Source organism: Caloenas nicobarica, chromosome Z, assembly GCF_036013445.1.
Source record: "Caloenas nicobarica isolate bCalNic1 chromosome Z, bCalNic1.hap1, whole genome shotgun sequence".
NCBI classification, from domain to species: Eukaryota; Metazoa; Chordata; class Aves; order Columbiformes; family Columbidae; genus Caloenas; species Caloenas nicobarica.
This window is the reverse complement of record NC_088284.1, coordinates 78,751,237-78,767,925: the sequence shown is the minus strand read 5'-3', so window position 1 is coordinate 78,767,925 and position 16,689 is coordinate 78,751,237. Positions and strand designations below refer to the sequence as shown.

The window sequence follows — 16,689 nt, the reverse complement described above, 5'->3', positions numbered from 1 at the left end:
AAGAAAAGGCTTATTATTATAGTTGTGAGTTAATAAGAGAGACCAGGAAACTTTACTCAATGTAGCATATGAATAGCAGCTATCAGGGAAAAAAGTGAGTTCTGAGACAGAATTTTTACTGCCTAGCACATGAGGATGAAGATTTTCTAGATGATGGTGCATCCTCTGAGTGACTCAGGTTTTGCAGGAGCTAATAGTATGAGCAAAGAGAGCAAGAAAGTAAATCGAAAATTTAGAAAGACTCAACTTAGTCACATATTTGTGCAATGACAGTTTATACTCAAGCATATGCAATATGTATGCACAAATCCGTTCTTTTCACACATCCATGTCTAATTAAGTGCTCCTTCGATATTTGTAGATATGAATTCCACATGTGTAGGTCAGAGTCACACAAATATTTGTTTAGTTTCACACACCAAGCTTTGAAAATGTCACCTTTGCAAGACAGCTATTTGATTTACCCTAAAGTGGATGGGCTTGCCAGATAATAGCTGCTTAGAATTTCTAGAAGAATGGGCAGATTTACAGAGCAGGGAAATGACGAAAAAGAGCTGATATTTCAGCTTTCTGGAATGAGAAGTGAAAGTGAAAAGGAAATTGTAAGGGTAAGAAAATATCACATAGTTATGTTTAGAAGTGGTGGTGTTCTTTGCCAGCAGAAAAAAAGGAATGGATTCTTTTCCCTACCATATGTTAAATCTTTTTGTGGTTTTACAAAGACGACTTTGCTACTTATATACTCTTTTTTGTAAGTTAAAAAAATCAGTTCAGCAAGAAGGAGCAGAATTATTGAAATCCCACTAGCAAAGCACAGCCTTAACACAAGTGATTTTTGTGTTTTGGCGTTCTACAACCTAAAGTGGATGTTTGTTGCTCTTTTCAGTGCCTATGTGATTCAAGTGTGAGATCGTGTTCTGACAACCAAGAACCAACAAATCCTTACTTTTTTTCCCCCTTTGCTTGCATGAGGATGGCTTAAACTATAGAGTTTCACTTCATAACTAGGGAGTGGTGAATGCACACAAGTAAATTAGCATTGTCCTCCTGAATGGTAGTTGATAATTGTTAAATTTCTATCAAATAATCCACCTAGTTGCCTTAACAGCTCTTTTTTTAATGGAAATATTGAAAGGAGACAGCATAGTTTCATATTCTCCCTTCTAACCATAGGATAAGTTTTCATAACGCCCATTGAGACCCCAGTTATCATATTTTAAGTGACTACCAAGATGACTGATTGAAAGAACATGAAAACATAATACCCTGTAACAAAGATAGACAAAAATGAGGGCATAAGAATAGATTTTAAAATTTGCAGAAAAAAAAGGTAACTTTATTTCCTCACTGCTGGGAAATTGTGCACACCTAATCACAACCATTTACGTAGCTTTCCAGTTTCAAAGAAATGTTTGGAAGTCCAAAAGTTCACATATTTATGCCTGAGATGAAGTTATTTGTTTTTCATGACTCATTATCTGCTAATTACTTGATAACATAGGTACATATGTATGACATAAACCTGAAAAAACACTAAGTGTATTTGTTTCGCCTATATTAATCAGTGAATCAATAAATCTTAAATTTATATACTGGTGTTAGAAAAGCACATGTTTTTAATAGTGCATCAATAAACTGCAAAATTTTCTCCTGTGGAAACTGACACAGGGTTACCAGTGTGCAAAGAGTAGTTCTGGTTAAAATCAACTACAGAGCCTCCAAAATTACTTTGTCATATATATGATACATAAGACTTTTCATACAGATCATTCGGGTTTGCAAACTTATTTGAGTGGATCACAAAAAGATGCTCCTTCAAGGAGAAATCTATCAATGCTATTTTATTCTCCTGCAGGAAAAGAAAAAAACTAAAGAGAAGCTTGCTTTTTTAATAGACTGAACATCATTTTGAAATGTCATCCTCTCCACCCAGATGTTTTGCATTACTGTACTCCTTGCATCATGCTTGCAATATGCTATCTCCTTTGTCCTTCTTCGGATTCAAGACATGAGGCAGATTTTCCTAATAAAATTCATGAACATATTAGCAGCGAGAAAGCAAATTATCTCACCAACTTCTGCTCATATAAAAGACTACCTTGTCATTTTTAATCGATTCCTTTTTGTATTGAACAACCTGCATAAAGTTGATTTTGGATGGAGTATATGACTTTCTGGAGATACTATATTTTTTCACTCTCTATTTATTTTACGCTTTTACTGTACAGCAGTTTCTTCCTCTTCTCTCCCACTATTGTTTAAATAAGGGTTCAAAATAATGTAGCAATATTAAAACACAATGATTTTGAAGGAAATTACACAATTTCAGACTTGGCTTAACTTTGTGATTACCAAATAAGGATTTTGGTATGTTCTATGGTGTTTAGTAATCATTTCAGGATATCTGGGTATACTTTCTAGAGGAGAAAATGCTTGTTTTAAAGATTATATATGTATTATATATACTTAACATATATGTATTTTCAGCATAACCAATTCCACAAAACTTTTAACCATGTGTCTAACTTGAACTACTTGAGTAGTTTGTCTGCACTCAGAAATATTGTTTCGTGTTTACATTTCAGCCTGTACTTATGAACCTGGAAGAACATAGACCCTACAGATAGAAAAAGAAATTGTTTTGAGTCATTTCCAACAGCCAAAACAACATAAAAATGGTTTAAGTCAGAACAAAACCTGGAAATTGTGAATTCTTTATGTGAATGACAGCCAAAATAAATTATTCTAAAATATCACTAATATTGGGACAGTCAAAATTAATGGTTTGACATCTTCCAGCCCACTTAGAGCATGATGTCTATGCAGAGATATTGCTTGATTTTTATGTATTTTTGTAGGTTAATTTCTGTTTGCTGCTTTGTTAAGTTTGTTCTGTGTGTCTGTCCCTTGCCTGATACCAACCATGGCAGACAGGACATTCTTGAATGTTCCCCTGACTCTAAGAGTTGTGCCAGCTGGAGTTTAAATTACCTCCCAAACTGGACAAGTCTAAGAGTAAGAACAGATTAAAAAAAAAAAAAAATGGTGCTCTGGGGTTACAGACTGAGACATAAACCTCTCATTATTACACTGACCTGGTACCTACTCATTCACTCATTTCAGGAAGCAGAAAGGTAGACAGATTATGTGGAGTTTTGTTCATTACTTATAAGACACATGGTAGCATAAAGAGGATTCAAAATCTGATACTGCAGCTACAAGAGTTTCCCTATAATTCCAGGTGTATACTCCCACTTATCTATACTGTGTTTCGACATCAAAATATAAGCCAAATGCAGTGAGAAAAATAATTCAAAAATCTAAATGCAGTATCCATTCCCACTTACAAAATGTGCAATATCAGAGAAAATGAATGCGAGTCTTAAAAAAAAAGGAAAATGAGAATGAAAAGCTAGCGGTCTTATTTGTAAGAAAAGCTTAAAAACGTAACAAAAGACCATGCAGCCTCTTCACACCATTGCCCAAGGTTCTTTTCTTCCAGTGAACTGAACAGCAGAGGCAGCAGCTCTATTAGTTCTCTGAACACAAATACTCTTCAGTAAAACCACTTCCTATTTCATAATTTCTGAATTCAGGTGGTTAAAGGGGGAAGGATAAGTTATCTCCAAGTTTCTCCACATGCCAGTGTAGTTCTGTGAACAAAGTATAACCCATCAACCTATATAAAAAGGAACAATAGCAAAAAACATTTTTCCTTCCACATTATTTATAAAACTGCAAAAGAGGACAAGAAATCAGTGAACCACTTTAGTCAGCCCTTCCTAATGAAATCTGTATCCCAGCACCAAAGAAAAGCAACAATCTTTGCTTCCTGACCATAAAAATCGATTGAAGAATAGAAGGAGATAAGATTGTCACTCAGGTCAGGAACCAACAGCAAAAGTCTTGTTGTTTTGCTCTCCCCACCTAATGTGAAAGGAAACAAATTACCCCCATGTCCCACAAGTTGTACGCACTTCCTACAGCAGTGAGCAAAGGCAATAAAGAGCAAAACCAGTTTATCCTTCTTGTACTTGAACACCTAAAGGGATGGATCTTCTACTTCTTCACTTTGTTGCTCCCAGTCCCATCGTTACTTGACCAGTTCAGTGAACTGAGGCAATGAAAGGAAAATGCCTTAACTGTGTTCTCTTTACTTTTTCCCTCTGTCCACAACGTTTGCATTTAGGGACCATTTTTATGGAACCCGGTTTTGAATCACTCAGACAAATGCAAGTTCACTTCCTCTGGCAAAAGAAGAGCCTCCTCCTGAAGCTCCACATCCTCTGGCTCTTAACAGTTGCTCCACATACATCAGCTAGATTGATAAAACAGGTTGCCTCTGTTCATACTTTACAGAGCATTTAAAAAGTTAAGCTGCACCCGACCACCACCTCCTCCTCCTTCTCAGGGTAAGGTACTAGTGAGGTCTATGGCATAGGATTGTCTGAAGTGGATTGAGATCTTCTTGTTCCTTTCAGCGTGGTCTCACTAACTTCTCAAAAATCCTTCAACATGCAACTGAAGCAGAGTGGGGTAAGAAATGTGCTGCGAGCTGTTAGTGTGCACAATCTCTGGGATGTTTGCCTGTTGCTATAAACCCAGCAGAGAGCTTCAGGGATTTATCCCTCTTACACCTGGTCCAAGATATTACTGGAGATCTCTGCAGCTGTACAGGTCTTGCTAAACTGCATATCTGAGAAAAGCACAGAGATCTACCTTCTTAGCAAAATAATAAAACCTAGAGAATTGTTATCTGGTGGTAGCTTCCTCGGTAAGGCAGCTTAAGCCCTTTGCATAGCTGCTTCTTCACAGCGAAAAGGAAGCACAAGTAGAGCCAACAGCCTTGTGGTCAATGCCATGACCTTGAGATGCTCGCCTGCTCAAATGCATTTTATCCATTCTGGCACTGGACTGTGAAATAGTAGAGGACACTAGCTTTATTATGTTCAGCACTCTATTGTGTTTCATCTAAGATAAACTTCTTTATTGTTCTTGTTCTTCAGATTGACAATTTTGTTCCCTGAGTGTTACCACACCCGATGTATTTAGTATTCTGTGGTTATTCCCAAACTGATCAAAAATCCACAGATCTCCCATAATACAGTCCCTGACATCAGATTGGAAATAATTCCCTCATGCAGGAAATAGCTGGGACATGTAGCTACTGACGGTTGCTGCGGAGAAGGGCAGAACTGCCTAGTTATTCAAAGTTTTCCAAACTAAGTCACATGCAGGAAAAGGGAAGACAACATTTCTTCTGCCAGCTTTTGAGCTATGCCTGAAAATCTTATTCCTTCTGCTGCTGCACAAGTGGAGCATATGGAGACTTATGCCATAGGACGTTCCAAAGAAGTGGCTTTTTTCTTTCTCTGCTCTGAAGTTGTCCCTAGACACTGCTTGCAAGTCACCTTCCATTACCAAATACCCCTGGCCTAGTGAAACACTCTTAGTTGAACTGATAAGAAACAGTGGGTTTGGTGTTTGAGATGTTTTTATTCTCCATCTTCACCTTAAAAAGATCTGTCCTGCTATGTAGTATGAATGTTGCTTCTTCCTATATTTCTTCTATACAAGTGTGCTCTGATTTTGGCCTTTAGACAGATGAAGCATCAAAGGAGTCCCTCAGTCACAAGTAGAGGTTGACTTGCATACACTCTTGATCGGGCTGTATTGAAACAATCAAAATGTGGACTCCAGTAATGATGAACATATACAGCAGTGCTGTCTCAGAACAGGAATTTTCCAATCTCCAGCTAAAATGAAGTCATAACGCCAAACCAAAGTGGCATAGCCAAAGAGAAACAACAAAGGTGCATGAAACAAAGCCAAAGTGGAAGAGTAAATCTGAAAGAAAATGGTCAAATCCAGAGTGAAACAGTCAACACGTGTTTTGAGTCAAGCAAAAAATGTTTTGCTGAAAGATTTGCCAAAACCAATACAGGTCCATGAAAGAATTCAGCTTTAATAAATCAGTGTTTCTCAGCAAAACTCAGATTTATGTTTCAAAAACTCAACTACCTCTGAACTTCAAGTTCAGTTTTGTTGCAGGTGTGTGAGACAAAAACTGTATACATTTTGATTAGTACATTTCTGGATCGCAATTTATTCTACAGATGCTGTAGTATAAAATGCCCCTTCCAAAGTCAGTTGAAATCTGTGGCAAGATTCCTACAAAATTCAGTGAATTAGACCTAGCAAGAGTGGAGGGGCTGAAGGATGGAATTAAATAAATTAATAACCTGTAGCTCTATGCAAGAAATTTTAAATACTTGACCATTAAAAATGATTTTTTTTTCTGATACAATGTTTAATTCTTTTGGAAATAAACATAAGTGTTCAGTAACAGTTCTATTTTTTTTTTTTTTAATTGTAAATGGAAATCCTATATGTTAGCACTTGAAAAACTTTTCGTCTGATGATGGCTTCCAAGGAGCTTCAAGTACTTAATCATGTGTCTAACCTGAAACTTTTTCAAGCCCCATCACATACATGACTAGGTACCTCTCAGAAAAAAAAAAAAAAAAGAAAAGAAATAAAAAGCCAGGCTAAAGTCTTGGAGGGATGAGATGAAACACGCAGATAATGTTTCAGAAACACAGAGCCATGTGGTTTCTGTAGAGTGAAAACCACTTATGATCAAAGTGAGGAAGGTTTTTTATTTTTTTTAACAAGATTTTTAGATTTTAAATCATGTATTATTAGTCTGGGCCACTTTAATTTTCATGAAGTCAAGACACTTTGTACAATGTAATTTTATAACCAGAACACTGCTGAAGTTAAAATCCTGAACTTAACTGTACTGTTAAATGTTGTCCAGGTTGACTGTTTTATTGAAACTAGTGCATATCATTTTTAAGTTGGATTTACTGCTTGGGTTACTGTTTTTCATGTATTCTAATAAGTGAGATTCCTTTTTTAAAGTGAGTGAAATGTTCAAAACACAGATTACAGTTTCTTTTAACTGCAATTTAAAATTAATATTTTGAGACTTTCCATCAAAGAGACTTTTAATCACAGGACAGGAGTGAAGACTCTAAGCAGGGCTGAAGAAAGAGATATCCCCTTGCCTAAACGTACAATTTATCTTTGAAATGACTGAAACAGATGACTGCTTTGCCACAAATCTATTATTTCAGATTACTTTGTGTAAATTCAACCATAGGGCTCATCCTTTTTGTGGCCCGGAGGCATTTGTTTTGGTGGTCTTACCCAGGGAATACAGTATTACTCAGCATGAGTAAAAGTGGCAGACACAGGTCCTTCATCACTGCCACTTCACTTCAGACTAAATGTGCAACATGTGGCCATAACCCTCAGAGCTGAGTCGATGGGAACTTTGCCGGCTTTCACACAGGAGGCAGAGGAAACTTTACAGGGATTCTGTAAAAAACCCTGAGGTCACCACATGAACATCTGTGCTGCAGACCTTCGGCGCTGGTGCTACCTGGACAGCTGGCTTCATCTTGCCCTGTTCACAGAGGAACTCAGAGTTTTTTTCCCCTAAGCTGACCAAGATCTCATAAATTCATGTAACAACCTCTCTTTTTTTCTTCTTTTTCAGCAACAGAAGTTTTTCACTGGTGTGACTGGGTATTCAGGCAAGGACGGAAACATAATGATGTAATGTGAGACACCTAATGAGCACAGTAAGTGGTATAAGCACTGGCTTGGAGTTACGTGGAAAGAGTCAGGATCTTGGGGAGGACCGTTTTGTTTTCTGGGATGGTGGGAAGTGCTGTGTAAAATCTTCATACAGAGCTAAAAGCAGTCAGAGTTTAGGGATAGTGGACTTCACGCGATACACTATTCCCCCGCAACTTTCAAACACAGCTGATGAGAAGTTTTAGAAGAAACTTCCTGACAAAAGAGGATTTGAAACCAGGAGTAAAATTCAAGCCTCCTGCTATACTGTAGACACATTTTTTTTTCTCCCTTTCTCTGCCCCCAAAAAAGGGACTGGTTCCAACAGGAGAGAGTGACTCACTCTACAGCCGCTGCTTCAGGCAGCTGTTTGAGATGTGAAAGACCAAGATGCAAGGCAGTGAGTCCCATTACTCACCGCTTGCATAAATCTTTTAGCAAAAGCAATGAAGAGTTACAGCTGGTTCCTGTGAGATCCTGAGCACCTTCTGAGAGGGAGACAGAGCTTTCAGTAACTTCTGAAATATGTGGCAGACAGGCACCCCCCGAAGGAGGGTACATGGTTCAGCATTACACTTTTGCATTTTCCCACTCAAAACCAGATGTATTTGGCAAAAATTGAGTCATCTAGCTAGCAGCGTTTAATTAATTCTGATGTAACACTGAGTGCAATTAAAATTGCTAGAGAGCAGCCCTTCGTCTGCCAAATTATGTTGGTTCTCTTTAGACTTTTTTTTTTTCATTAAAAGGGTTGATAGTCATAGACTGTTTACTTCCTGGGATGATGAAATATTTATTCTCCATGTATCAAGGGCAAGAGTTTGCAGAAAAAGTAGTTATACAAAAAGGCACTAACCCGATACATATCAAGAATGTTTTTGGAACAAATGGCATATCACTAGAATTTGTTACCTAAAACTTCTGGAAAGAACATTGAAAAGGCACATCTTGTTTGGAAGGGGTGAAATTCACACAAACAAGAAGTTGGAATTTGTCCTAACTAAAGACTAGATTATAGGCAAAACACAGAGTCTCTACATTAGTCTTTTAGAGGGACTGAAGAATTTTGTCCCCATTGAAGTCCCACAACACTTAAACTGATCATAAACAATTTGGGAAAGGGACAGAAGGAGAGATATGATGAAACTGTGCTTTGCAGATTAGAGCACACACTCCTGAAACTTAACTAGTCCTTATTCCTGTATGCAGTTGCCTTGAAGTTCATTAGGACTGCTTCCACATGCAAAGCTTTGGAACATCAAAAAAAAAGAAGTGAGAACAGCCAGACTGTAACATTACACCAGATGTTGGGATTGTGTTCTCAGGCAGTGAGGTTTTGACCTTTCAGTGCCTGAGTTGGAAAGATCTGCAGCTGCAGTTGGTTCATCATCCACAAAAATGGGGACAGTAGAGGCTGCACATTTCAGGCAGTTCTGACTTACATTCACAGGACCGAGTCCAAAAACCCTAGATATACAAACTTAAAGACCAAGTCCTGAACTTCTAACTCAACTCAAGTAGCCTTTACACCTTAGCGGTAATGGTACTATTTGCAACCGCAGGAACTTCCTTGAACAGAGAGAAACTGTTCAGCCATCCAAGCTCCCTGTGCCGCTGAAGAGGCTGCAAGTCTCAGGGAAGCAGGATGTTCCGCTGGGAAGAAGCATTCTGGTCTCGTAGATGTGGTGCACCTTCCAACAGTATCAGTGTCCTCTTGCACCAAGAATACTCATGTGATAGAAGCAGTCTTGAAGGATGGAAGCAAGGTGATGCGATCCTCTCTTAACACACACAGATAGCTGGTCTGTGGTATTTGAAAGGGCTACACCAAAACTTACGTGTTGCACATTATGAGATGCATGGATGGGTTTCTGGAGGTGTAGGAAAAGATTAAGTAGTGGTCACTAATGACAGAGAGAAATGTAGGAGGGATGTTCTGCAGGAGGCTAGACAGATGACAGCAGGACCTCCTTGGTGGTGGTCTATGAAGCACTGCTATTTCCAGGAAGGCCTGGGAGACAGGCCTATATCTGGAACTGATGCACAGGTGAGATGACATAAAGAAGAGAAACTCAGGTACACTAGAAGCGAATGAACCTTTTGAGACAAAAGGAACCTATGCATGGGTAGGCGGCATCATAATAGCAAAGCCAGATTGAAGATGGAAAGGTTTACAGAGGCATATTTAACCCCAAAGCCAAAGGAAAGCTGACAGGTGTGGAGGAGATACAGGTTAAATTGATGCAGTCTACCAGGTGAATGTGGCATCTTGGAAATACCAGGAGGGAAACAAGCAGTGGTAAGAAAGGCAATTTAGACCATCCACAGTGCCAGCTGACTGGCACATGAAACACTGAGTGACCAAGAGGAGAACTCGCAACTGATTTAGAAACCTAAAAAATACAACGGGACAAAATCCAGAGACAGCTTCAAAATTACCAGCAACTCATATACATGAAAATGGCCAGGCTTGTGTGAAATCTGTAAACAATCTTATTGCTATCGCTGGAGATAGCATATCAAGTTAAACGACAGTCAGTCAAGTAGGTCATTTCCTTGATTCTTATGTTCATTGACATGGCACAAAGATACCAGGGTGCATTCAGGCACTGAAATACGTAGCATCCACAGTCTCAGAGTGACTGTGGGTACAGTGTGTCACTCTATGTGAAAACACTACCCAGGCCTAAATATTACCTTAAAACTTTGCCTGCCTTTATCTCCCAACATTACTTTAAATCAGTTGGTTTAGCTTGGCTTTTTTCCTGTTTTTGTAAAGCCATAGTGATAAAACAATTTTTTAAAAACTCATGCACACAGCAAGAACTGAAACAAAACGCATTAAAGAAAACAATTTCCGGGGTTAGAATGGTGAGCATACTGAAAATTATAACTTAAAAAAAGCTTACGTTCGTAGCAGTAGGCATCAAACTTGCTATCTGGGTAAGGAAAGCCTGTTTGGTTTTCATAGCGATACAGGGTTCTCACCCCAAGTAAACCTCCACCACACTGGGGCCTTGCCACCGAGGCTGGGTACCGAACGCTTCCATCCGCCAGCCAGCCATAGTCACACTGGTCAAAGCCATTCCTCCAGGCAACATACATGTTCCCAACAGAGGCGAGAACGCCATCTCTTTTCCGACACAGCTCTTTAGCTTCCTCAAAGGTGAGCTTCTCGGGGACTGAGACATGAACCACTTCATCTGGAGGAAGAAAACAAAGACAACGAAGAGTGAGTATGACATTCCATCCTCAAGTCAGCTTAGTGTCCTTCTTCCAGTCAATGTCCTGCAAGATTGGAGTTGTTTGGTTTTGGTTTTGGTTTTTTTCCCAAAGTTTGTTTGAATAGCTTTTTACTTTAAAAAATCAGAGAGTCAGAAAATCATATGTCCCAGATTTGAATATGAAAATGAACCTGCCACAAAGCATAACCATACACAAACTTTATGTGATGAAATACACTACAGCTGGAGATTGAGTCCCTCGCTCAGTCTCTAGGCAGAGGTAACAGCCTTGAAGCTCTTCTGTGACCTCTGTTGGAGTAGACTTTGCAACATACCATGCTAATTAAATCCAGTCCAACGGAATTTACTTTCTCACTAAAACAAATCATCTACATCTGCACACCTCTTACCTGACCTTTATTATAGTCATCACTAGAATCTTGTTTGAGACACAAAACCAGCACGTGTTCTTCACTGGGTGCTCCACAGCAGCTTCTAATGTCATATTTCCATCACTTGTCATCTAATTTCATGGGTAAACAAAGGTGAGGGAATGCACTAGACACATTGCATGCCCAAAGCCCTTTTTGTGTGAAAAAGTTAATTAGTCTAGAATGCCACTAGTATAGTTTAGCTTCCATGGAATAACAATTTGTAAATAATAGCCTTCCAGTTAGAAACTGAAACAAAACCAACAGCACATCTAATATTTCACTTGCAAGATGAACCTCTATCATGTAGTTGGCTTGGTTGCCTCAGTCACCCAAATAAAGAAAATCAAGGCTCTAATGTTCATATCCTGCAAATGAGACAGCAAAATTACTCCTTTCCAGTTTTTGCTCAGGCTTCAGAAAGGACCGATGAGGCATAAAATCAACATGTTCAGATGTACAAAACAGTGAAAATTGAAAATATTTGTTACAAGACAGTAATTCCCTTCCTCAGCTACAGTAGGCCAGAACATAGCATTGACTTGCAGGAGCACTGCTAATTCATATTGAACATGCAATCTGTCTTACCTCTGCAGTTGTCTCAAGACAACCTAGCGAAAGGCAGAAACTACATCACCACAAGCAGTTTCATTCACATCAATATTACACTTGTTTTGGGCTTGAAAGGAATACAAGTGTGAAAGGAGGCAAAGTGCCAATTTTCTTCTTCCTCCGAGGTAGAAACTGATTTGTTATTACAGCTGTAATATCAATTCCATATTTTAAGGTTCTTTATATGTGCTGTAGGTAGCTACTAACTTAGAGGTAAAGGGACAGAGCGTATCTACTGGACACACTTTAAAATAAGGAAAGCAAAGTATCATTCACTCTCAGAGGCACAAAAGTGTTTCATTCAGCTCTTCAGACCACACAGATAACATACTTTCTCCTTAAATGCTTCTGCAGAAGACAGTTCTTTCCCCACCAAGCGGCATATCTGGTATCATGGCCAACACAGAATGATAGATGTAGTTGTGCCACCATACCGTCCCAGCAGCAGCATCATGAAACCACGGAGCAAAGAGAGACCTCTTCAAGGCAATATCATCTGTTCTCAGAAATGTTCACTTATTCTTTCACACAGCAGCCATTATATATATGAAAATTAGGAGTTAAAATGATTACAATTCAATACCAGAAAATATCAGCCCAATTAGACAAGAAAATGAGACAAGTAAGAAAAAAAATGTGTTTTAGTGGTTTTCTAGTAACAAGTATGATGGATCAAAAAGTAAATAACGTTAAAAAATCTCACAATGTTCCTTCTAGGAGAAACATATTGAAAACATAAGAAAACAGCTAAACAGTGCAAGATTAAGGGCAAAGCAATTTTTACATCAACTAACCCAGATCATTGCCTCCAAATGGAATTTGTGCATAACGCCATTAGAGGTATTTATTCCTCTGAGCTGTCTTCTGCACTCTGTTAAAGCAAGGAAACTTAGTGAATGACTATCAGACTTCAAAATGCAGGGTTCAATCAGAACTTGTATTAGAAAGGTCACTTAGCAGAGAACTTATTCATCCAAGTTGCACAGGAGCATTTCTATACAGAAATATGCCTTAAATTTGTCTTGCACTATGTCCCTATATGTAATATTGGTAATACTGCACATTTAAAAGATGAGTGGCTTATTTTTCTTTGTATTGAATCTATCCTACTGACTTCACATGTATTTACTTGGTTCACCTATTAAAGTCAGCTACTGTCATATGGATACCATCTTTGCCAAAGTGTATTTTACCATAAAAAATAAATGCTAAACTCATGTGTTTAAGAAAAAATGGAGCCTAATCAGAACAGTTCACCAAGTCCAAAGTCAGGTTCCTTGCAACCCCTTTGGTACATGAAAGAATTTGTGAAGATAAATGCACCAAGAATACAAAAAGGCACCAGAGCAATCAGCAAAATTCCCTTATTGTCATTCCATCATATACCAAGGAAATATTCATTCATTTCAGGAACACTAGTGATAAGATAAAGGGTACAAAGATGTTAAAACATGGCAGCTTGCCATTGCTCTTGTTAAACAGTGTCTTGCTATGATTCCAAACTTCCTATTTTTTAAAAAATCTGGTAAAGTGCAAAAGTCAGATTCTAAATAGCGGTCATTTAAGCTAAGAGACACAACTCTGCAATTTGTTTGTCCAGTTTGAAAACAAATTAGAATTCTGTATGATTGAGTGCGCATTTAATGTCCATAATAATTGTTGGGATGAAATGTAAACAAAACAAAGCCAGAGTTTAATAGAGGCCTTCTTACATAAATCCAAAAGTAGCTAAAAGTTCTCCTGCAATCTCCCAAAACTACACTACAAAAAAAGAAAAAGTTAATGTTTTCTGCTGAGCGCTTAAGAAAACAGTGCCCAGAACACTTCTTAAGATGAACAGCATCAGTTTGATTCACCACAGCCCTAAATTATGCGATGAAAAATTTTGCACTATCTTTCCTGTGTTTCTCACCTGGATTAGTTTGTGGGCACAAGTACTTCATGCACAGCAGACTGAGCACTTCAGAGATAAGGTGACCCACAAAGCACAGAGACAGCTAATCAGGACCTACTGTTGGTGTACAGTAAGTGTGAGCACTTGGAATGTGCAAGGATAATATTTTACTACCCATGTCACCTCTCTGACATGATTAGTGCTGAGACACTTGCTCACCACCAATATCCTTGGTGAGAAAGAGATGGCTGCCAAATTATTGATATTTTGGGCGTATGTTTTGGAAGCATTACTTGATAATCCCCCGCCTCTTTATCCTCATAGGAATGTGGAAATTCAGTTTATCATATGGCCTGCTTTACTATCACTTTTCCTTTCATAGTGAGAACTTGGGTTGGAAACCACATTGTTCCCCAGTCAGCCTTCACAAAAGCAGGGCAATAGAGCGGAAAACACAAAAGGTGGCATGCGAAGAAAGGTGCTTGTCGCTGGAAGAAGAACAGTGAGAAGCTCTAGAAATTTCCTCTGGCACCGCCAAGCACCGGGAGAAAAATCACGCAATGGAGCTCAGGTTCTGCTGAGTTCTTTCATAGACTCAACCTCAAAACTGACAGAGGTTTTCAAGAGGTCATGGAAAGAGGATTTGTGCTCCAATCCTGACTTCCAGCATGTCAGTCAATGTAACTGAAACATCTTGACTATTTCAAAGTAGCAAGGAGAAAAGGTTTGACCTTTGCACAGAAACTTCCTCTAAAAAGCAAAAAGGCTAATAGTGGTATTAGCACTACATATTTAATCCATGTTCTCTCTAAAACTAACTCCTACTTTTGGAAGCACAACAAGTTTCATATTTACCAGGAGGATTCACCCTGTCACAACCTTATGGTACCTTTATTATGATGTCTGAAAGCACCTCAATTTCCCAGCCAAAACACTTGAAACAAGGAAATTAAGAGAAAACTTGTCTGGTCAATAAACAAATGACATAGTCACCAGCACCAGCAGGGCAGGTTCCGTTTTTGTGTGTGTTAAAAGCCATGTGCAATGTTTTTATAGCTGGAGTACACTCTGAGTAACTTAGCAATATTATACATGCAAACCCCAGGGCTTAGACCAGCAGATGAACAGAAACTGTTCCTACAGCATCAGGGGGTGAAATGGAGCCTGTGACAATGTTTAGCCTGCAGACAATAATGTAATATATATTATTTCTGGCTCCTGTTTAAAACGAAGCTTCGAGTTGATCATGCAGCCTCAGCGGTCAGAGCACCTGAAGATTCCCCAGGATTTTCCTGCTACATATGTTTGTTTTGCTTGGGTGAAACAGACACCTGGTGAAAGTTACGCTTTTTTGCTCTCTTTCAAATATATCAAACTAGATGAAGAAGCCAGGTTTTTCTCTTGAAGACAAAAGCTGATTCACTACAACCCCCGAGGAAACAGCTTAGGATCTACAGACTTATCAGCTAGTTTTATAGCAAGCTTCATTCCTTTGAAGGTTATTTCAATTATTTTCTCTCATCAGGAAACGTCTCACTGAGCCAGGCATGTTTGTAAATGTGAATTTCATGAATCACACATCTTAAAAGCAAGCACAGAAATCAGGGCAGGCTAGAACCATAGCTGGGGGTCAATACACAACACGTATTGACTAGGATAGAAGTAATGAATCTGTGTGTGAGCCCTCCAGCACAGACCTCACCAGTAATTTCTTTTTCCATAGATGAAACCACAATTAAGAGATTGGTGGGCTGCTCGTTCCTAGAGGTAAGCTTTGAACCTGACTATGCAGCACTCTCTTTCCAGAGCAAAGCATCATCATCTCCACATACCACCACCTACCATACCAGGCACAATAAAATGAGCTACAAGTCACTTGTGCCAGGCAGATGAAGGCATCGCATGCAAATCCATGACAAAAGTTTTACGGATGTCTGAAGGATTCTTCCAAACTGAAGAAAAGTCTCCCACTGAATGCTTTTGACACATCTGGTAACACACCAACTACTGTGAATGGTGGCTGGTCAATCACCTATGAAATGTCCTTGCTATTATCCAGCCCGTGTGAGGAATGACAAATACTGAGGAGATACATATTTATTTGGTTATAATATTTTTAGACTTTTTCTCCATTTTGTTCTCCCAGAGCAATAGGAGACTTCATTATTAGTGCCCCATCTGGAAGATCGCGCTCACAAGCTTTACCTTGTGGTTGGGTGCTCAGATTGTACAACCTCGACTGGCTTCACATGAACAAAAGAAAGACACAAGAATATCCAAAGTGATATTAATACACAAAACAGTAATCATTCCCATAGATGGAAACACTTAACTCTAACAATTTTAAATACACGGAAGACCAAAATGTTCCAGTACATTTCTATCTCAGCTTCTTGGTAGTGTTCTTATTTGAGGAGAATAAACACTATCCGCCGCTAAGAATTTGGCAGTTCTCCTCCTTTTTTGTGTATAATGAGTCTCTGGTGAAGTCCAGACCTGTCCATCAGTTGTTACTGAGGGATGGTGGAACCCACTAAGTTCATCAAGCAAAGATGTCCTTATGGGAATGTTAGAGCTCCAGGGTTCTGTGACTACAGTTGGAGATCAGGATGCCCCAGGTCAGGTACAAAAGACATCTAAAAGTGACAAAATATCATGTTTTCTGATGTTATATGGAAAATTCTAAGGACATTTCCCCACCTGCAGCTGTAACCTGATGTTATTGCTTCTCATGAACATTTGGCCACAGCCATGTGGTTGACAGTTCAGTGCCCAAGCATGAGACAACGCAGTCATACTTCCCAAACTCCACAGATGAGATGCCTTGTCTCAGCTGCAGGTCTCTTCCTCATCCTGCCGCTGTTAAGGGCTGGTTCTCTGACAT

At 39.0% G+C, this 16,689-nt stretch overlaps 1 protein-coding gene across 3 annotated transcripts in view; it reads right to left on the bottom strand.

Annotated features, from left to right (window-relative positions):
* Positions 1-16,689, bottom strand: part of VCAN (versican) — a 112,907-nt gene that overhangs the window by 59,789 nt on the left and 36,429 nt on the right. For all 3 annotated transcript variants that reach the window (XM_065656131.1, XM_065656130.1, XM_065656132.1), the window contains exon 6: positions 10,554-10,847. In XM_065656131.1, coding sequence (XP_065512203.1) covers positions 10,554-10,847 — 294 coding nt within the window. The remainder of the gene's footprint in view (positions 1-10,553; positions 10,848-16,689) is intronic.